The following is a 23,908-nucleotide window of genomic DNA, read 5'->3' as shown; positions in this document are numbered from 1 at the left end:
TGCATGGCTTCAAGTTGACACTTCTCTGTACAGCACAGAAAAGCTACTCTAAAAAAAGCTAACCCTAAAGAAGGCAAGGAAGTACTGACTTGTGTACAGGCAGAAGATCCTTAACTTATCCCCTCACTGAAACTGCAAATCTCCCTTGAAATGGTAGTGCTGCTGAAGATGGCATTTCTTACAAGTTCAAAGAAAATGTACATTATTTATTTATTTATTTTTAAGTTCTAGATGTAATGATGTGATGAGGTATTTTTGAAGGTATTTATAAGAAATAAAAAGTTTTTTGTTGGTAATAGCAGAATTCAGAAAACATGTTGTCTCTAAAGCAGTAGACTGAGATTGAGTTGAGTCAATCTCTCTTCTCTGGTCTCACAGTAATACTGTCCTGCATGTTCTGCATCAGGTTTTATAGCAAGGAAAACACTAGCAAAGATATATAGCAAGGAAACATTTGAAAATGGTACACAAGTAACGATATATTTCACTAATATGTTTCCAGTGAAAAGGTGCATTGTATCCTAAGATGCCCCATGTGGCTGTGATTGAAAATAAATCAGCTGTAGCTGTAGACAGACATTTACAATGTTTGCATTAAAGCCAAATACAGACTAGGTTAGTTTGATCAGTACTTCTGGTATGATGTTTAAATAATACAGTTTTTGAAAGATTGCTCAAGTTGGTGATGAGATGAAGAGAATTGTTAGGTGCTTTGCTGAGTAGCAAATGACCTTGACATCATGTTAAGTGTGTTGCTTAATTAATGACACTGTGTATGTGACTGTTAGATCTGAAATGAACAAAAATATACATGGAAATTAACCTTTTTTGTCCCTTCTTTTTTGTCTTTAGACGAACTTCGTCAAGCTATTGTGGCCATGATGAACAGAAAGGATGAACTGGAAGAACAGAATAGGTAGTTTTCTTTTTTCTAGTCAAGAGGCACTATATAATTTCAAAAACCTGTTATCATTTGATTTCTCTAATACAAGCTGTCCTTTGTATAAAGGACAAAGGACATAATCTTTTTGTCATCCTCCTGATATCTATCTATCTATCTATAGTAGCATATCTATAGATAGATAGATATATCTATCTATCTATAGATCTATATATCTATAGATATAGATCTATCTATCTATAGATAGATAGATAGATAGACATATTTGTAAAAGGTATGCTTAGTAGTTTAATATTCAGCTGTGGATACTGACAAGTAGTGTTTACAGGTCTACTTTTTCCTTCGATTTCAAATCACATATAGCCATTTGTCTTTGGGAGGTTTCACAAGTTGTAGTTTTTTCAAAACCAAAACTTACAGCCAAAAGATTCCTACTATCTCTTAAGGCAGCTTTCTGAAAAAGTGAAAGTTTGTCCTGATTTGTTTATGCAAATATTCAGGAAGTTTCTTTTTTCCGCTTTCTCGTGCAGAAATGATGTAGGACCACTCTGTGGTTACACTGTTACTCTGATGTAGTGGTACTGATGTAGGACCACTCAGTGTTACACTGAAAGTGGCTGTCATTTGTGAATATCCTCATGTTTACCTTGGACAAAAAAATGATGTAAATGTGAAAAATGTCATTCATTTAAAATGCCATCAAGCCTACTTTTTTTTTTTTTAGTATATTGGAACATGTGACAAGACAAATGAAAATATATTTGAGATGTACTATTGCTACTCTATAGAAAAACTTTTTTGGTAATTTATGTTTTTAAAAGAAATGAAGGGTTTTTTTTTTTTTTCATGTCGAGACTACCAACTGATCCCATTTTGCTGCCTCTTCTCCACACTGACGTAGTTGGTAGTTATTGTTTCATTCAGCTTCTTTTTTTTTTTTTTTTTGGTGGGGTGGGGTGTTTATGTCATTCTGCTGACCTTTGGTATCTCATCAAAGGTGTTACACAAAGATATATGACAGTACTCTCAGTAGAGACAAGAGTCCTACCTGTCCCCTGCTCTGGCTAATAAACATGTTGCTTATAGATTCTTTCTGAGAAGTAGGAGCTTGCACTGAAGCACTGAGATGAGATTATAAGCTACTTTCTATGATAGGAAATTCTTTTTGTGTGGTAGTGTAGTAGATACTGTAATAGGTTGTGCTTTGGCCATGCTGACGAGATTAATACAAATTAATAGCAAGCACTTGCAACTGATTTTTATTGGGTACTTTTTTCTTGCAGCTTTTCATATCCTTGTTTAATCAAATCAGGTGTTTTTTACATTGAATAAAGAAATTTTAGGATGACATTAGTGGTATCATTCAGATAACTTACTCTGTGATTCATAGAGGATTCTCTAATTACTGTTAGCGGTGTTCTAACAGATGCTGCTACCTTCTTCCAGGTCCCTGCGAAACCTGCTTGATGGAGAGATGGAGCATTCTGCAGCACTGAGGCAGGAAATGGACAACTGGAGAAGGAAAGTAGCAGAACAGGAAGAGCGGCATGCCACAAAAGTCCAAGCCTTGGCAAGGTGAGGAGCACTAAAATACTCATAATAGCAGCAATTAAAAAGTAATTTTCCAAAAGAAATTAGACTAATAATAAGAAATATAAGCCATGAAAATAGTGGCAGTTAAGTAATGAGACTAATACAAAGGAACACATCAGGTAAATGTAAGTAGACTTCTTTCTTTATGTACCTTTTTTTTTGTCCAGTTCTAACCCCACACTTTTTTTTTTTCCCTCTTCTACTTAAAAGTTTGGAAATTCCTGGTAGAGCTATCATAATAATCATGGTTCTAGGATTTTTCCCTCGTACGTGATATATTCTATTCTTAATGTTGTTGAAGTGCCTAACATGATCTGGAATTAGTACTCCCCAAACCTTAGTTTTACGACAGAACTTAAATATAATAGGGGGAAAATTGTTTAATTAAAGTCTGTTCTAAATTTTAAACCTTTCAGATATTTCCTTTAAAAAATGATAGCACCAGATTTTGACAAAATGTATACTAGGAAAAAATCACCAAACAGCTTGCCTTTCAGTGAATATGAAAGAATATTTAGGGGTGTGTGTGTGTGTGTACACACACACATACTTTTTTTCATCAAATCACGTATGTAGTTAAGGTTATGAACCCCCAAATCCCACAAATATTTCATCTTGCTCTGTCAACAAGTTGACAATCCTATCATAGGATTTCTCATAGATTTGATATCAGGTATATGTGCTTACATGAACATTAGTTTTCCAATTTTATTCTTTTTTTTGTTGTTTTTTTACCAGTAATATTTCTAATGTATGTTGTAGTGAATGAGTTGGAACAAGAATGAACAACTGTTACGTGTCTTTAAGCTTTGACAAGGTCTGGAATGCTTTTCCAACTTGTATAACTTTTTTTCTGGCAATGCTGTTAAGGGATCTTGGAAGCCAACAGGCAAAAAAGTATCACGAGTATTTAATTGTTAAGCAAGAAATATGTAAAGACTGCTTAGAATTTTTATATTCCAAATAGTTTCTACACTTGTTTTTGTATCATTTCAGAAATGCTGAAGTCTTTGGGGGGATGGGGAGGAGAGGACAACAACTTTGTAAAGACATTTATTATTTAGTCCATTCCATCGTTTTTCAGCATTAACAAAATAAAAAAGCAACAAACAGTCCTCTTTTTTAAAAAACAATGTATTTTTTCATTAATTTTTGTCCTATTAGCAAACTGACAGAAAGTCGGGTTGATCTGTCTTGTTCCTTTCATAATTTACTGTTTCTCTTAATTCTGAATTTTTACTTAATTTTTTTTATTTATTTTTATTTTTTTAAATTACTTAATTTTTAAATCAGGTGTGAAAATGTCTTTATGTTTTATCTCTGTGATGATTTATGGCAAAAAGCATGACCTCAGTTTTCATCATTACAGTACAATATGTTATTTAACATTCTTCAGAAGAAATCTCATAATCAGGCCATATTTAATGTCAATAGATCAGCTGTTGGACACCATATAGCCAGAAATACATAGATGGAAATGATGTGAACAGCGTGGCTCACTTGAGATAAATATGTTTTTCCATTCAAAAATCCCTTTATATCTTTTTAAACAAGAAGACTGTATGAAGTATTTCACAGCAAAAGTTTTAAGTAGATGTTATGCCCATACCAGTGGGCCATGACTGAAATATTTTTCCTAAAGCACAGAACAGTCGTCTTCAAACTATGTCCTTAGGGATATATTATCTTGTATTGCTTTCTTGAGCTAACTAACTCTGTGGTACAGACTCTATGGATGTGTGAATATGTTGTTAGTTTGGTACTGATCTTGGGAGAAAGTTCAGACATTGCATATTAAATCTGTCATGGATGTGCTAGTGGGTCCTTGAGGTTGAAGTTGAGTTTCAACCATCTGGCTTTTTCTCATGGTTGTAGAATGAGTAATCAGTGAGTTCTCATTCATTTTTTGGTCCTCTTGTCAGGTTTTCATGGCTGACTACTTTATCAACTGCTGTATCATAAACAACAGTTGTTGCCAAACATTGTGAATAGTATAAGATTCTGAAGTGGTGAATTTTTTTTTTTAAGTAATTGTTTGTTTAAAATTAAGTACTGGAGCACTTTAATAGCGTACAAAGTGTTGTCCTGTCCTCTCTTCGTGGTCATCTAACTGCTCTTGACCGTAAAATAATGGATGTTTCATTTTAAGTGTTTAAAAATTAATTGAATTTTTATCTAAGATGAGTAATTTAACTGTTAATCACACAGAGAGAGGCTTATGATTGTCTTAAAAATTAGAATAGTAGTGATGCTTTCTGTGGTCCTGTCATGCAGTTGTATTTTTATTACTACATCTCATATTTATATGTAAAAAAAAAAAAACAACAACAATTGTTTTTGGCTTTTAGCTACGTCTTACATTGGTGATTGTCTTTGCCAAGTCTTATTCTGCAATCCGTTAACTTTGTAGTAAGTCCTTTTTGTTAAATTCAATGTAATTATTTTAACTTTTTTATTAAAGTGTATTTCTATATAAGTGATTTTTTCAACTTTTTTTGTCACTTAATATCTGCTTTCAGAGATATTTTTCAAATTTCTTCAGATGTAAATTATACATATGTATTGCTTTTATAAATCAGTTATTTGCCTTTTCAGAATTACTGTTTAAACAAAACAAAAACTGACTTCTTATTGTCCTAAGTTTATGTTGATTGCTTACTGTAATCTAAAACATACTAATTGTCTTTAGGGTTTGTTTTGTATGAGTTTATGAAGCGCTCTTATGAGTAAATTTTGACATTTTGAAGCCTTAATTGGCCTTGAAATTAAATCATCTCTTGGTGGAAGACAGGGCGAAGTGAGGACATAATAAAGCATATATTGACTGAAGCCTGCAGCTCATTGTATGATCTTTAGACCATTACATGTCTTCAGCCAAATCAAGGGTGTTTTAGTCCCTGAAAGATAAATAAAGGCAGAATAAATAAAGGATGTTGCTATCAGTATTTGTACTCATGTCAGAGAAGACAGAATGGTTTAAAGCTGTGAAGCAGAAACTGAACAGTGCACATGTGCACTGGGAAATGAGCATGAGACCTCTTTTTTGCCTACACCTAAGAGATTCCTTGTACTGCAATGTCAACCTTCAGAAAATAAGTGACTTCTTGAGTATGTGTCCCCCTTTCCTTCTCTCGCTGTGTCATGAGGAACACTGATGTGTTAGAAAACACGTTTGCCAAGTGTCCAAGTCTAATGCAGCTTACTTCTTTGCCAAGACAGATGAGCTGAGGCAGAAGCAGAGTTTTGAGTCATACCCTACCTAAATTGTTTGTGTGACACTGCCACTAACTTTAGATTTTTAATCTTAATTGTTAATTTTTCTAAGTATTTCTTAGGACTAGATGTATTTCCAAGTATTTTCTTGGACTTTCTCCCCATCTGGTGTATTGGCCGCTCCTCCAGTTTTGTATGGTCTGTGAACTTACCAAGGGTGCACTTTCTCTGTATCCAGGTCATTAATAAAAATGCTAATAGAGCATTGGCACTAGTATTGAACCCTGGGACACACCAGTAGTGGCTTACCTAAAGATTGCTTTTGTGCTACTGTTGTGCACAGCAATGAATTTTAAACGGTCTTTTAAGCTAAATCACTTAAATTTAGATAAGTAAGGCTTTTGAAGGTGAATGCAGCTGTAATGGTATGTTTGTCTTCTTACAACTCTAAATAAGCTCTGGAGTAACCTATGATGCCTGAAATCTTGGGGATGATTCACATGTATAGTAAACAACAAGCCTATTCCGAATGTTAAATAAGGTTAGTAATCTGTGCCTTGTTACAGAGAGGAGTATTTGTTTTCTGCATATGCAGGCGCAGTGTTTCCTGTCAGTTGTGGTGAAGTACCATGACTGAGGTTCCTATAAGCTTTTTATTGTGTAGCAGATCTAGAGATCTATGATAAACATAAAGGTAATATAAATATATTTAGAATGCTTCTAATTCTGCTTTTGATGACACATCAGACCTAAATATGCAGTTTGAGGGAGGGAGAGATATACACAAGTGGGTTTGACATTCGTATGATGTAGGGCAATGGAGACAATACAAGTACATCATCATTTAATATTCACGTTTCAGGTTATAGGATTTGTATATTCATATTTCTTTGACTCACTACCCCCACAGTTTTAGAATTTGCATTGACATGTAGGTGAATCAGGTATTTGTCATGCATGTACCCTTTTAAAGAACAGATAAGGAGTTTTTATAGAAGGATCTAAAGAGATGCTCACTTAGACTAAAATGTTATTTTAAAACAATTTTATGTAATTTCTCTAATTATGATGGAGGTTGGGTGTGTTGTAGTGATTGTTCTTCTGAAAGTCATTTTGTCTTATCCCATGATATAAACAATGTTGGGAGCTGCTTAGATGCAACAAATTTTAATATCACCATTATTTTGGACTTCAAATGCATTTCTTTAATGATTCATTGCAACTCATTTTCCAGCAAGTAAGAAACTTCGTATAGAGTTATTTTTGAATGTAGATTTTTCCTTTAAGTTGCTTTTGTTGGTTCACTTTCTATGATGTGGGTGCTGCTGCTGCAATATTAGGATTAGTAAAACATTTTTAGTAGCATTTTAAGCTCAGAATTTGGACAATCTGAATAATTCTGATATTAAAGAAGTTGAAATAACAAAAATTGTGGACGTGATTTCTATGTGCCACATAATACATTAAGTGAATAAGAGGAAACAAGTTTTCAGATAATTTGTAGTAATGAAACCTTCACTATTTACCGCAGAAGCAGTTAATCACATGACAAGAGTAGAAAACTTCCCTGAATTATAAAATTATGAACATATTAGGTCAGGAAAGTAATTTAATAACCTGACTATTGTAGTTTGATGAGCAAATATACTTATTTTATGAGCTAATATTTGTGTGTCCCCAGAACTCTTGCTAAGAATTTGATGTAAACACCTTCTTGAATACTTTGAGAACACTAATTTCAGCCTTTCTGGTGACAAAAAAGAAAAGAAAGAATAATCTTGAGTTGTTTGCTTAGTGAGGACCAGTAATTCTAATTAATGACTGAGGATCAGTCATTCTAGTTAAAAATTTTGGAATAGTGGTTTTCTCACCCCCTTTTTTTCAATATACAATGTGCTCCTTTTGTGAAATGAAAAGAATGAAACAATTATTTGAGATGTAGTGGAATTATATTTATTAGTAAATAAAGTGATACTTTAGGATAGATGCTTACAATTTATTCTGATGCTGTTTACTTTCTGTGAAGATGATTTCTTTTGCAAGTAGAAAAAGAAACAGGAATATCTATTGAATATATATATATATATATATATATATATATATGCACACCTGGTACATCCCTAATATGCTTGTTTATTGACAATACACTCAAAAGTAACTGTAACTTGCTCTTTGTTTTTACCCATTGTCGTGTAGCAGAATTAAGAATTAACTGCAGAATTAAGACTCAAGTGAAGAAGTCACTAGAACATACTTTAGGCAAATAAGTATTCTTGTTCCTGTCAGTCATATTTCACGGAAGAAGGCCACACATACATTTCAACGCAATGATAGTGTCTTGCAATGCAAAAACTCTTTGATTCTTCATCCTGTTTTACAGAGCTTTTGGATTTATTTTTTTTTTTAATTTTAGATCTGGTGTTAGGTATCTGTGGTAAGATGCAGTGCAGTTCGGTAATGTCTCAGTTGAGAATTAATCCAATAACCTCAGCTTTACATGGATAATCATATTAGTTTTAGTAAGACTGTGTGTGTGTTTGCAGGATCTGGGCCACTGGAAAAATATTGCTCTGATTGAGACATCATCAGTCAGTGCTGAAATGATTATGTCTGGACATCTGCAAATTTGACTTATTCAGCTGGTCTTCTGTACGAAATACTAGCTTAGTTAGGAAACTCAGAAATATTTCTCTAAGTTTTTTTTTAAAAATGGAGAACTTCTTAGGTCATTTAACTTTCAAGTAGCAGTAATCTTTTTTTTTTTTCCATGTGAAGTATTTCAATAGTTCTTTCATAATAGTTATCTGATTGTTTTAAAGGAAGTAGTTTCAGTGTTTAACCTATTTCCTAGCCTTTTGATAGAATGGAATAAATAAACTCTGGTATTATTTTATAAGCTGTCTTTTTTTTTTTTTTTTTTTTCCCCTTGTCAATGATCCTTTCTCAAATTGCAGGGACATTTTGTGCCAGTGGCTCCATGGCAATGTTACTGTTTTTCAATTGAGATTTTTTTTGTATGGTGTACTATTACATCACTTTGTGAGGCAGAGAGGTTTATTGAAGTTGAGCATGAAATTGGCTAATCTCAGATTGCATATTCTTAGACTGTGTTCAGGGATGCTAGAGGAAAGCATCCCTTACAAAGGATGGGGTTTGTAGCAAGAAGAGCAGATTAAATGTGCATTAAAATGTACTGTGTAGGGAAATGGGGGAGGGGAAACAAACTACTTTTTTATTGCAGCGTTTGGACTTTTATGTACCTTCTGTTTACTGTACCTTCTGTAACCTAATCTGCCTCCTCATATCTAGTGTCTGTATTATTTAAGCCACATTGGTTTTGATTTGGCATTTTGATTAATATATAATCTGTTTTCTAGCAATTCCTTCAGACTTAGCTGCATAGCACTTCAGTGATAGGTACAGTGATACGTTGTGCATCTTGAAATGATTGCGCTGCTTACCTTAAGCAACTTCTTAGACAGAAGGGAAAAGTATCTCTTGTCCCTGCTTGTGAAAACAAATCTGAATATTCCTTTATTAACTAACTTTTTTCCACTTAGTTGGTGAAATGCCACAATTTAGGAAAACAATTATAAAAAATGGGATGTTAATTTGTAAGAAAGGTGAGGAAGTTGTTTATCTTAACCGCAAAGCCACTTCTTACTTCTTCAGATTTGGTATCAGTGCTGAGAGAGAGAGACTAACATAACTTAAATTTGAAAATTGAAAAGATTTTCAAAGGTTGGTTTTATACTATAGTCTCATGTATTATATTTAATTCAACTTTTGCTGCCATGAGTAATATTTCTTATGTTTCATATTTCATTTAGGGCTTATATACAACACCCTCTTTTGCTTTGTTTTAAATATAATTACAATTAACTAGTTTTGAACTTCCTAATAGTGTGATCATAGGATAATTCAGGTAGGAAGGCATCTCTGGAGGTCATCTAGCCCCAGCTCTCTATATGAACTGTACATATTCTTTCAGTAAGGTCTTTATTTCATGTTGTTATTGATATTCGTGTCTTTTTTTTTTTTTATTATTATTATTTGGAGATTTGGTACCTTTATACTATTTTCTAAAGAACTTTTTTTAACAAGACAAAGCCATCTTGATTTTTTTTTAACCTGAATTTAGAAATAAGACATGTTTTAGGAGTAAGTTCCACAGAAAGCATTTGTCAGTATCTGATACTTCTTCCAGAAGCTTAATTACAGTATTCAGGCCTCTGTAGTTGAGACACATGAGAAATTGCTTTTCTTTTCTTTTTTTTTTTTTTTCCTGAGGTATGGGAAAACATAGTTTTATCATAAATACAGAAGAGGGTATATATATGTACTTCATCTGTTTATCATGAAATTGAACCATAGGCACAATAGTGGAAGAATTCCTATTTTTTTTCTGTGTTATTGCAGTATGGACAGGTGCTGAATCTCTTCTCAAATGCAGAAACAAGATGGTTTATGATTCTGTCGTGAGCGTCCTTAAACCTCAGTAGATTGTAATTGAGTATAGTTATTTACATGCAGACATGAACAATTCTGTGGTGATAAATTTTTTTTGTTCCAGGTGTCATTTATGTTTTTTTTTTCCTGAATGAGTTACTTAGATCTGTTTTTTATTTGTCATATAGTTATACTGTATTTATTTATTTATTTACATGCACGCTGATCTGAACATCACCTGCCATCTCTTGTGCAAAATCTGACTTGTTCTTTGTAGCATAGAAAATGAAAATATATTAAAATGCATAAAACCTTCAAAAGCTTCGTTTAAAATTTGATTGTTGGGTAATGAATAGTTTCTTCCCAATGACTTAGCAACCTCCTACCTAAATGATTGAATAAAGCTGAGATTACATTGAAAACTGATTTGAGATCCATAGGAATAAAAATATAGCATCAATTTGGATAAATATATATATATATTAGGAGGTTTGTGTATATGTGGATGTATTTGTGGATATGTGGGTATGGGTGCATGTGTAAAACATGTTGATAAAAAAAGTCTTCTAAAATAGACCTATGTAAAACCCTCCATTACACATGCAGTAGCTGTTTAAATTACTGCTGGTAAAGACTGGTATCTCCTGAACTAAAATAAGTTTTTCCTTTTTTTTTTTTTTTTTTTTTTTTATAATTTCATTAGATGATATTAAGAATTTTTTTTTGAAGCTGTACTTTAAAAACCAACCAACCAAAGGAGAAGCAAAACAACAACAAAACAAAACAAAACAAAAAAAGCCACCCTTTCTTACTCCTCTCCTGATCTTGTTCTAATAAATCACTGACTTCTAACTACTATGATGCATTGGAGTGACTGCACTCCCATTCAGGAATTTGGAATAACTCAACTTCTTTTGAGGCCAAATAACTGGAGGAAAAAAAAAAATGTCTTGAATGTAGTACGTGGAGTTTGAATACTTTGCTACTGCTGATGACCAATTTTGCTTACATTTCGTTCACACTTTCCACTGAAGCGGGACTGAAGGTTTCAGTTGAAATATTTTGTTCGTGTATTAGTCAACTCCAAAAGCATAAGAAACACTTTGTATCTGTGTAAATTTGTGCATTTTCACTGGCCATATGCAATATGGTTGAAATTTTGACACAGAAACTCCTCCTCAAACAATTACTAAAAGCAATTATATATGTATTTATATAATGTATGATAAGGGCCATCAAACATTTGCAAGTGTTTCTGGAGACTTCTAATTCCTAAATAAATTCCCATGAATAAAATGCCTGTCTTGTTAAGTTAATCTGTTTACAGCTTTCTGTAATCTGTGTTATATATCTAGTCTGTCATCATTACTTATATGTGTACCTGGACGACTAATTTTCCTAGTACTTTGCAGCTGACATTACTTAATGTGTAAGTCAAGCTTTTTGTTAATCTTGATGACACAAGCTAGATAAAGCTTATTATCACAGACAGCATGATTATTTCCACTGAGAAGGTCTTTCCTCTATTTTGAGAAAACAATAATATTTGCTTATTCTTTTTTATTTTTTATAAACAGAGAAAATGAGGTGCTAAAAGTGCAACTTAAGAAGTATGTTGGAGCTGTCCAGATGCTCAGAAGAGAAGGTCAAACAGTGGAAGGTAAGGATTAAATGAAGGAAAAAAATCCATGCACAGGATTTGTTTTTCTTTTGTGGAGACAGTTTATTGGGGGCATAGTTGTATTAATCAAATGATGGAAGTGACTCCTAGACTTATATAAAAATCTACAAAGAAAAAATGGACAGTGAACAGCCATGCATCTTGTTTACAAGAGTCTGCTTTTTATCCATCTTTTTATCACATTTTATCCAGTATGACACCCTGTTGAAGATCCAAGCTGAAAAGAAGTTAATTCTGTTTCTATGGACACTGTCATTGATGCATCTCTCACTGGGCTATTTGCTGTTGTGTGAACAGTTTTGTAATGCAGATTGATGTCAAATGAAAATAATCTTATATGATGGCACATGATCAAATTAGTGCTGAATCAGGATGTTCTTGCTTTGCTTGCTCAATCTTCATCACAGCAAATAAAATAATTTACATGCGAGTGGGATTAGCAAGGTATAATTTTATCTCTTTGAACCCTGGTAAAATAATATCCCCGACAGTAAAAATAACATATTTGATATATTTTGAGGAAAATGTCAATGTAGATTTTTCTAGTTACATTTACAGGGCACTTTCTGATAGATGAGAGTCTTATGAAGGAGGTCGTTTTCTTTTTAGTAAGTAATGCTCCAGAAAAAGCTATCAGACAAAATTATTTTAAAAAATAATCTGTGAATTAATGTGTTATTGAAAAGTAAGAATTTAGTAACTCTAGATTATAGTGTTAGTGGTATCTATTTTGGAGATAAGCATTTGTAGACTGTTTGAAATAGACTTTGTATTAAGAACAACCACTTTGCTTTCTGTGCTAAGCCTCTTTGACTATAATTAGCAAATGTTTGATCTGAAAGATAAGTCATCAGCAGTGTGACCTGTATTTGTTTAGTGGGGATAGAAGTTTCTATGACAGTATCTTTTTGGACCAGTGATTTTGAATTATCTTCTGGTGGGACTGTATTACTACTGACTACAGAAGATTCTTCGAGAGAGTAGGTAGCTCTCAAGAAATTGGTATAGTCTTTTTTTCTTTTTAGATTGTCAATGTTGTGGTCATACAGGTGGTTGTATGAATGAACACTACATTAATTCTGTCCTTAAGGGCTAGTCACTATATTTACCTTGAATTTAAAAAGTTTAAAAAGTTCATTCATCTTTAAAGGCTTGTTGTTTGTAAGAACATGTTTTTACTTCTGACGTTGCTGGAGCGTAGTGATTCATCTTAAGAGTTATTCACAAAAAACATCTCTTAAGCTTCTTATAATAGCAGAAATTATCCTTCATTAGATACTGACAGTTTCCATGATGAGCCTAATTATAGGAAAAGGAAAAAAAAAAAATCCTAGGCTAGCTATATTCTGCCATGATAAAATTATGCAAATTAGTGAGTGATAAGAATAGAAACCAAGTAGGATAGTCAGATTTGCTGGATGAAATAGGGGGGTGGAACATTACCAACATTCTTAAAACTGAATACGTGTATGCTTCACACTTAAAGGATATTTAGTCAATCCACACTATTTGGCTATAGTATTTAGCATTAGTGACCAGAATAGATTTCAGCTATGTGAACTATTTTAATATTTGTAATAATTTATCTTAACTTTTTTTTTTTTTAACAAAAACAAATAATTTTTGCTCCCTTATGTCATTGGTGATTTATGTGAAATTTTTAGTAGTATTGGGGCCTCTGATTCAGAAGAGTACTTAAGCGTGTAAATAATCCCTGAATAGTAATATGTATAGAGAAAGGAATGTGAATATTGATCACTGAACAGCAATATAGGCATCACAAGCCTACAAGAAGTAGAAAACTGTGCATTTAACAGTGGAGGAAAGTAGTAAGAACCAAACAAGCTGTCTTTACCTCTTGTGTCCAGGCATCCTGTTTAAAATCAGTCACCTGTACTATCTCCTAGTCATAACAAGACATAAATATAGACCAAAATCCATAGTCTATGCTGTGTTTTATCCAGTGATCACAGGACTTCTGTATCAGCCCTGTGTCTTTAGAAATTGTTTGTATTGTAAAGAACTTGCACATAGGGTTAGCAAATGGGGTCCAGGCTTGAAAACATCTTCTGGGACAGGTAAAACTTATGGTGTAATTTCTGGCAATCATAGTGTAAAAACTTCCAAAATTTTTCATTGTTTAGTAGGAAACAAATTGTGGTAGAGTGCTTTAAAGGATTCCAGTGTCCCTATGTTCAAACATGGCAGCAGAAAACAGTATTTTTTTTTTTTGAAAATATAGGAAATATAGTTTTGCAGCATAAAGTTAAGAGTTCTGGCCAGTCGGTAAAATGGTATCTCTGAAGCTTAATGAACTAAGCGTGATATAATTATATGCATAATTATGATATAATGTCAAGTGACCATAACACTTGTCTAACTAATTAGGAACTAATTTTGTTCCTAATTAGCTTACATGTTTAAAGGATTAGAGTGTATATTTGCAAGATCTGTTTTATTACTGTGATCTGAGATTGTGACAATCTTGTGACAATAGGATGAAGAAACTACTGTTTTTTCTGCTTATCATTTTTAATTGAAATTCTCATTTCTTTCTTGCATATTAATTTACATACTCGTAGATCAAGGTTCTGGACAATTAGACTTACTTGTAGACAGAGAAGCAGAGTTTTGTTGTATTTATACTTGGAAAACACCTGGCCATCATCTTGTGCTGGAATGGTAGGAAATTGTCCTCATCAGAGATGATTAAACTGTTGCATAGAACTAATTTCAATACTGCCCTATGTTATCGTAATAGGTAATTTAAATGATGATTAATCTTCTTACAAATAGTATCATAACAAAAGCCTTCTTACATGTATTACAGATTTTAGAACGCTATACGTTCAGAATTTCTGTGAAACTATTTTTAAAGGTTCAAAATAATTGAGCTTCTGCTGTTAATTTATGACTATAAATAGAGACTTTCAACATGGTTGCTACAATAAATCAGATCAGATGCTATTGAGTATGGCTTTTAAATGGATTCCTAAAACTATAAATGAAATTCAGCGTAATAGTTTGCCTCAAGGTGGGTGACTTGCTGAGTGTTTGGTTTCTAAAGTGTGATTGTAAATAAGTTACCCAAGCTTCAGAAGTGTATCAAGTTCATAATGCCACACCAGCTTTCAAAGTGAGTGCTAAGTAGTATTGACTGAGCAGTCTGATATTTGTATTTAAACATTTAATGAATGAACATCCTTGTTTCTCAGCTGTCAGCAGGAGTTGGATGTCTACCATTTTTCAAACCTGCTGAGGTGTAATAATTCTAGACCCTTTGTACTCAACGATTTTTTTTCTCGGTTGTCCAAACAGATTCCTGAAGCTAATTGAGTAACCTTCTTTAAGAAAGTTTCACAAAATGTGTGGGGTGGGGAATGCTGAAATGCTTTAATTATATTTGTACCACCTTTTTTTTTTTTTTTTTTTAATCCGAAGGTTCTATTTTTTGGCTATAACTCAGTTTCATTACATAGCTGTGCTTTTGATGATGTCTTCAAATCTATAAACAGTCTGATGGCAGCCACTACAATAGGAAAAACTTCTCACTTTAATATTAGGCAAATGTTAAAGATAACTGAATATTTTTTCATTATTAAAACAATACGTACATGAAGATTAAAAAAAAAAGTTAACAGAAGGATGTTAAGGAAATTTTAAAGAATTTAATTTAAGATGCATCTGGGGAATGTTAATTTTACCTTCTTTATGAAAGCATTATTCAATGCATTATGTATTCCTTCAGTAAAAGCTATACAAAAATCGTTTTGAAAATCAAAGGTGATTTCTGAGAATAGAACACTTGCAACCTGTAGGGAGAACCTTCTAGTATGTATTAGAACTCTTGGAAGCTTATGAAATGAATTAAAAGTAATTAAAATGCTGTGAATATTTTGTCCTTCTTATGGAAGAACAAGGAACCTTGCTTATCTTGATGGAAATTAAAGCTGTTTGGCCTGTAAGGTCCTCCTACCTTGCCGTGCAGGTAGCATTGCCTAGAACTGCTTGTGTGGGACTGTTCATTGCTGGTTTACCGTTGGGCAGAAGAATCTGCCACATAGAAGTGATGGGTAGGAATGATAAGTGCATAGTCCTATTTTTCTGTGTTCCTGATTAATTTAAATGGAATATTGTCTTTGAACATATCATTTGAGCTATTTAATTGGTATTTCAAAATACAAAGGGCAGGTTTTGGCATTGAGGAGCCCTCAATTTCAACTTTTCCATGTGAAATTCAGTGTAGTGCTTTTGTATGAAAAGCATACCTTGGCCATGTAAGTCAAGTCATTCTTTATTTTTCCTTTTTTTGTTTTCAGTGTATGACTACTTTTTTTTTTTTAATGCCATGAACAGAATAGCAAATTAAGATTTCACTGCACAAAGCTGAGTTTCTGCTACCATAAATAAATGATGGCTAGAAGAATGAGAATCTTTTGCTGCTGGTAGTCTGTTTTTGAAGTTTAAGATGAAGAAAAAACAGGAAGAGATAATTCTTTATCAAGTAATAAACTAATAGAACAAAATCATGTAAAATTTTAGGAACAAAGGAATTGCAAATTAAAAATTATAGTAATCATCTTAATTTCAAAAAGACTGAGTAAATTGGCTATTAATCTGAATTGGGAGCTACAGACAGCAACTTGCAATTAATATTGTGTTTGCAAGAAAACAAGGAATAACATGCTTTTGAAAGCATAAAGCGGAAGCACAAAGTCCAGTGAAAGAACAAAATTAATTTCAAGTTATGCCTTGCCATCTGGAATAATCCTTTCTTCATCTACCAAAAGCTGTTTCAGCTAGCAGAGTTGTATTTTAATGCAGGACCTTTTAATAAATGTAACAAATTGTTAAAAGCTAAATCAAGAAAGGATTCTTTTCGTCAACAGTGCTTAACCAAATTAATAATTTAAGGAGCATACCTAAGAACTTCTAGAAGCTGACCATTGTATATTAGAGTGGCAGGAGGAAAAATTAGTTTTATTTGGTAGCCTTTTTGTCAGTTTTTAATAATGTTTTCTACGTGTATTAATAAATTTCTAAAAGTGAAGCCAATTTATAGTTAGTGAAGTCATATGTTTAATAAGGATTAATGCTCCTATATAGAGCATTTTTATTTTCTTTGTGTGAAGAGTCACAATTCTGTCTCACTCCTTGTTCAAAAATTAATGACTTCTCTTACTCAGAGCTCACTGTAGACATTCACTAGTAAACTTTATGAACTAATAAATGCATGTATTGATAGAACCATGATGTTTATCCTCTTGGCATAGCTTGGATGATGAGTAGCAAAGCTTTGTGCAGCTCCTGCTATAAGAGGAGTATCTGGCCACTTGGCATGGCTAGCAGGTAGCCATATTGTAGATTAGCTTTAAGGTCTCTTGACTTGAAATGTTAATTAATCTCCAGTCATCTAGTTTACTTGGATAGTATATTTCTTTTAGCATGCAGGTGATTGGGGTCAGGGCAAGAGAAGTATTTTCATTTATAGAAATTCTTGTGGCTTATAGACCCCCTCCCCCACAGTATTTTTTTCAGTGTTTTTGTATTGGTATACGAAATAACATAAAACAATATTTTTATTAATAAAGTAATAAATGTACATCCATATATATACATATGATAAAAAGAGAATTGTCTTAGAAATATCCAAAACACATAAGCTATTGCAAATAAGCTATTGTAAGAGAATAGCAATTGATATGATTTGGGGTGTTTTATTTCTAAGGTTGATATATATATATAAATAAATAAATAAAAATAAATAAATATATAAATAAATATAAATATTTATTTATTTATTTATTTATTTATTTATTTATTTATTTATTTTTTACAGAATGTTCCATGTAGAAGCAGTATGCTCATGCATGCATTGTACAAAGCATGCAAAGAAAGTGAGTTGTGGGGTTTCCTAGCATTCAGTGCCATGTTTAGAGCAGCTGTTGTTATTACATTCCAGTTGTTTGGAAATCCTAGACAGATGGCCCAAGTAGAAGTCTCTACAGAATTTCCAAAAGTTTAACGAGGACATGTCTGGGAATAACCCCTCTCCATGACAACCCTGCTTGCTTCATTCACTACAGGTTGTCTAAAGGAGGCAAACACTGAACTTGCAGAAAAATAATTAATATTTTGAGTTGAGATACATTCATCCAAACAATCATTTGCTAGAGTATAGGAACTGCCAGTATCAAAGCTAACTGTCCATTGAAGGAGGATTTTTTTCTGGTTACATTAAAAACAAAAACTGGCCAACCCTTTTGCATAAGATTTCCTCTGACCTGTGTGCATCTCTGTAGCACTTCTCTAGTTCTGTAGAATGCAGGCATTCCAAGCTTAAAAGCTTGCTATAAGGAGTTTTATTCAGCTTACTCATTTCATAATACATCCGATACTTCGGATTTAAGTCTTTGAATAAATACGAAATTACACTGCTCATTGTATATCCTGTGTAGCACATAATTTACTGGATTAGTTTGGTATGAATTTATTTTTTTCTCCTTGATGTTCCATAAAAGCCTTGCTTTGTTTCCATTAGTTACATTTTCATATGGCAGTTTGAGGTGTTATAATCTGACTTAATTACTCCTTGTTAATTAATTACATTACATTGTTTTCTATAGTTTCTACATTTAGGGTTTAAAAAGGAGAACTGTCAGTACATTATTTCATAACAGACTACTGTTTCAATGAACCATCTTAAAGTCTGCTCAGTTAACATTACTGCAATTAAAGCTTAAAAAGTTTTATGTGCTTTTTTCATTCCATGATTTGAGCACTATTCACCTAAGAATAAATCACAACACAAAGTTTTGATTTACTGGGAAAAAGAGATGTATTAAATTTATGACTATTTTATTTTTATATTGTTAATGGCTTATACCTATGAAGTTTTAAAAATATATATGATCTGAAAATTAAAATAAACAGTAAAACCACTGCCATAAATTTTACGCAACATGGAAGGTTTAAAATTAGAGACTTAGAGTTTTTTGATTATCTCTTTCTATCAAAACATGAAAATAAAAGTGTGCATGGCAGTCCATGTATTAAGTCCATGTATTAAGTAAGTGAAATCCAAAGAATAATCTTCTTAAATTTAACAAATTTATTTAACAAATTGGTCTATAGAGAAAGTATTCTGTAATAAGATAATTCTATGGGTTCTCTCTTTTTTGGTAGTTAAGGAATAAGGAAAGCATAGCATATGGTTAACGGTAATTTACAGCCTTCCTGAAATGTATGCCAGTCTTCTGTATAGGCACGTTATTGCAGTTTATATATGTTGGTTTTAGGAAACCATGATAAATGAGAGTGCTGTGTTGTGAACTAATATGAAGGTTTTTTGGTAAAATTAATGTTAGTTTCTTACTGTATCTTGCCTTTTCTTCTTTTGTGTCTTTGTCAGTCGTCTTAGCTTTCTTGCTGACCTAGGTTTTTGGTTACTTTGAGTATAGTTAGGCCAAAAATAACTATGATAAATTATATGTCATTCCTGTAGTCTTTTATGGCATTTGCAAGAGAGATGTATAAATGTAAAGGGAATACTGACCATGTGCAGAGACATTTTTCATCACATTGCAAAAGCTGTATGCACAGTTGTTTAAACAAAAGTGCTATATGTAGTCAAACTTTATGCTGAAATAAAATGTTGATCTTGAAGGTCTTCAATCAGAAAATTCTAAAGAAGATTTACAAGAAAATTAGATATTACAATAGCTTTCAAAATTAAATTCAAACACTAATTAGCTTCTGAATTTATATATTCTTATTTGAATCAAAAGTCACTTTGCAGGCATTTAATCAAATGAATTATGGAGTTTTCTCTCTACCTTAATATGATTGTATGTATAATCTAGATTTTGAAAAACAGTCAAAGCATTTATTAAACCTCTCTCACAAGGGCTTGCTTACTTTATATGTGCTATCGTGTTTTCTTTTTCCAGAAATTCATGATCTATGAAGAGAAATTGAATTGGAGTTTGTGTAAATTGGGGGAGACTTACTCAGAATAGGCCTTCAAGTGATCTTCAAATATGTAAATGGTAGCTGGGAACAGGAATAGGATAAAACAGTTTTCATTCAGTGTGGATAAGGAAATAATGGGCTTAAATGGCAGGTGAAGGAAGTTTGACTAGTTATCAAGAAAACCTTTCCAAGAAGAACACTAGCATTTAAATAGATTGTGCACAGAAGCATGAAATATTCTTTATTGAAGGTTTCTAAGAATAAATTAGACAATTAAGTGTCAGGAATAAAATAAATACAGATGATTCTGCTGTATGGGAAAAAAAAAGGAAATATTAAGCATTTCACACTTCATCTAGTATCTATTCTTAGCCTTATTGTCTGTAATTTCTATGATGTGCGAGTAGTCCTGTGTAAGTAATATGAAATGAAAAATTTCATAAGTAAATTTCAAGTAAAATGAAATGAAAAAGAATGGAAATAAAAACAAAAGTAAAAATAGAAGCATAGGCTTAGTTTACAATGGCTTTGGGTATGAATTGGAGTCACTACATATTTAGCTGTGGTTACAAAACAGCCAAATACTTTCTTTGCATTTTTTTCCTGTTAAGATGAGAAAACGTGCCTAAACAGTGCTTGCAAGAATGCTCCCTGCAGTGCTTATTGTAGTACTTGTAATATTGTTTTATAGTATTTTATATGATGTGAAAGTATTTATTTTATAAAATTTTATATTATTCAAATAGTTTATCTTATTTTGATACTTCTGATAACTGTTTCTTTTAGAGCTATTACTTTTAAACTAATTGTCTTAAATGTTTATGTAATTTATCATTGTAATTTGATGTATCTTTTTATTTTAGTTCTGCCAAACATTTGGAGCACTGATGGTGAATTTACTATTCCAGACCAAAAGCAAGCAGAAAACAACGAGGAACTAGCCAGCTCTTATGAAAGAAAATTGATTGAGGTAAAGTCTGCACTGCACAAATTTTATGAGATCATAATGGTAAAATAAGACTTGAAGCTGTGTAAGCATTTTTTCCTTAGCTGTCTTCTTTCCCCATTAGTCTAAAATACAATTCTGATTTTTGTTCTAAGAATTAAAAATGAAAGGTTCCATCTTCTGACTTCTGTGGTTAAAATACAGCTTTGTTCATTTAACTTCAAAGCCCATTTAAAACAATTCAGGTGATTAAAAATACTTAATAACAGTACACCTTCATACTTGATATTAAAATCGACTGTTATCAAAATATATTGTAGTTTACAGAAAAATGGACCATACTTGTTTAAACAGTGGTTTCATTTATCAGTTTTGTTCTAGAATGTTTTACTGCATTAAGACATACAACTTTCATGAGGGTTTTAATAAATAAACAAGTTCATTGAAGTTATAATTGATGCTGGTGAAATAATAGGTGTCAGCTATTGCATAAGCTACAGTACGTAATTAACAAGCTTTGTTGTACTGTGAGTTGAGCTTTAAAGTTTCCTGAGGACATAAAGAAATCTGTCACTTTTTTCTTTTGCTTTTATACTTTTTTCTGATTGTGCTATTCTGTTTCATGTTTATGTTGTTTTATGTGTAGCTTGTGGAGTAATGCAGTATGGAAATGAATACTGGAAGTTACTAATTATTTTGATATGATCATGTTAGAAAAAGTTTCTAACACAGGATTCTCTGTGGTAAAGTAATATCAAATTCATTAGATTTAAAAAGAAAAGAAGAGAGAAAGATTAGGGGTTCATCCTAAATTTAAATAAAAATTATTTTTCAGACATAAGTAATGAAATTTAATATCTAATACCCATTTCTGTTATGAAATATTAAATGAACATTTTAATAAAAAGTAAAACAACTTTCTATGTTGTTCACTTGCCCAAAATACTCTGAAATTGGATACTTATATTAACTGATTAATATGAAGATGCCTGAAAATTCGAGTCACGCATCAAAGAGATTAATAAAGTTCTTCTAAAACATTTGTCCATGGCTATCCTTTTCTCATAGGACCATGTGAAACTATATCTTTACATAATGCATATCTTTGAATGGGTTCTTGACTTCTTTGTTCTGTACCTTTCAAAAGAATATCTGTAAGAGCAAAGGTAACATCTGTTGCAGCTTTAAGAGCACCCTCCTTTGTTCTACTAAGCTTTTCTGCATGTTGAAAGATTTATTGGTAACACTCGGGATTTTTCTGGAAGACAGTGGTAGCAGTAGCACTGATGACACAGCAATAGATATAATCACTGGGAAACCTTGATGCAGATCACACCCAGAAGAGGAACTCTCCATTTGAGTCTCACTTGCCAGTCTGTAACAATATGTTCATGTATTCAAAATAGGATGCAGTCTCTGTTAAAATCCAAACGTACTTGCCGAAAATCATTACTACTTTTTCTTTTCACAAGTGAAGGATGACAAGTTAGCCTGTACTGTGTTCCACTTTGAGGACCAGGATAGAAACCCCACTAAAAGGTTTCCTGGCAGTTCAATTCAGCTATAAGTGGGTCTGAAAAATGTTCAGACTTTAAGCAGTTTTAAGACTGTTAGTTTGTGCCTAGTAGACTATTTAAACTGAAGACAGAGGTCCCCTTAAACCTCTTGGTAGAAATTCTCTTGAGGAAATGATTAGCTGTGAAGAGGATTTAAACAATGGTTTGACTATTAATTAGCAAAATGATTTTGTTCATAATAACATATTTAGTTATTTAACTTAATATATTGTTTCAGTTTCTTACCATATTTTAAATACAGTTAAAAATTTTCAAAGTTATTTAATAAAATATGATCAGAAATTCTGATATAACCAAGTAGATGTAACAAACAAACAAAACACTGCAGCTTGAAATTCTGAAAGAGTAAAGGAACTTGAATTTTGTTGGGTCTTATGCTTAAAACACCATTACAGAATTTTTTGTAAAAAAACAAAACAAAACCAAAAACAAAACAAACAACAACAACAACAACAACAAACAAAAAACAAACAAACAAACAAAAAAAAACCAAACAACTTTCCACGTAAAATATGTTGTGTGGAATATTTCCTTTTAGACATAGTAGTGAACTATCTATATAGTTATCATAGTGTTTTCTAAACCCTGACTGAAAGCTTGTGGGATGTTGCTAGGTCTTTGGCTACCATTAGTATTATGCATACGTGCATGCACTCATTTTCTGATGTCAAATGCTTTGGAACTGTAAGGTTATTTTGAACCAGAAGAAAAAGTATATTAGGTGGATTTATACAACTTTCAAACCATGAATAATAAAATGCATTTAAAATCATTACATTTTGGGCCTTCAGCCTGCATTGTTTGCTGTATGTAAGTTATAAATACATTCCATTTGGTTTGTCCTGCTTTTGCAAGGTCTCTCCAAATAACATCAGTGGAATTTTTCCTGTTAACACACATGGGAGAGACAAATTCTTCAAAGCTTGCATTGCAGCGAAGTTCAAAATAAACAGTTTCTAAAGACTTGCTCTTATGTCAGACCTGATATTGCTAAGGATTTAAAATGAAGCAAAACGAACAAAAACCTAAAACAGTTGGTATGTCTGTCTGCACATCCTGACAAGCAGAACTGTGTTGAGATTGTTACCTGTAAGAGGCTGTTTCTAATGGTTCTATTACTTCTCTTTGTCTTCTATGTCTGTAATCCAGTAATGAACTAATGAACAAACCTAAATAGGCTTTAACCTGCATTCCATCAATTTAAGTTGTAGAATATGCTCACAATGTGCTAAATAGTATTATGAGAGAGCTCCGTTAAAGACAATAAATGACATTGAATTATCTATTTCCTGGAATAGACAATTTCTGTCAGACTAGGGAATGAGGAGACTAGCTCCTATGTTGGACTAAAAGGTTTCCAATATCCTAAAACTACGACAATATATTAAACCCTCATCTCTGTGAAAAAAATATTTGTTCTATAAGAATGTTGGAGGCTAAGCAAAATGTCCTTTTTTTTTTTTTTCCTCCTCTATATAGTAAGCACAATCCTTTCCAGCTTTCCAGGGGTTTCCTTCTAGAAGCCAGTACAATAAACATTTCTGAATCAGAATTTTTCTACATAAATTACCTGGTAG

General features: G+C 32.4%; 1 protein-coding gene across 4 annotated transcripts in view; it reads left to right on the top strand.

Moving 5' to 3' along the window:
* Positions 1-23,908, top strand: part of SNX29 (sorting nexin 29) — a 133,715-nt gene that overhangs the window by 30,914 nt on the left and 78,893 nt on the right. For all 4 annotated transcript variants that reach the window (XR_011101751.1, XM_068699831.1, XM_068699833.1 and 1 more), the window contains exons 12-15: positions 853-916; positions 2,348-2,476; positions 11,734-11,816; positions 20,672-20,778. Coding sequence is in view for 3 of the 4 variants with exons in the window: in XM_068699831.1 (XP_068555932.1) it covers positions 853-916; positions 2,348-2,476; positions 11,734-11,816; positions 20,672-20,778 (383 nt within the window). In the remaining variant the exon portion in view is untranslated. The remainder of the gene's footprint in view (positions 1-852; positions 917-2,347; positions 2,477-11,733; positions 11,817-20,671; positions 20,779-23,908) is intronic.

Source organism: Anas acuta, chromosome 15, assembly GCF_963932015.1.
Source record: "Anas acuta chromosome 15, bAnaAcu1.1, whole genome shotgun sequence".
Classification (NCBI taxonomy): domain Eukaryota; kingdom Metazoa; phylum Chordata; class Aves; order Anseriformes; family Anatidae; genus Anas; species Anas acuta.
Note: the sequence above shows the minus strand (reverse complement) of the source record. Positions and strands in the feature narration are given on the sequence as shown.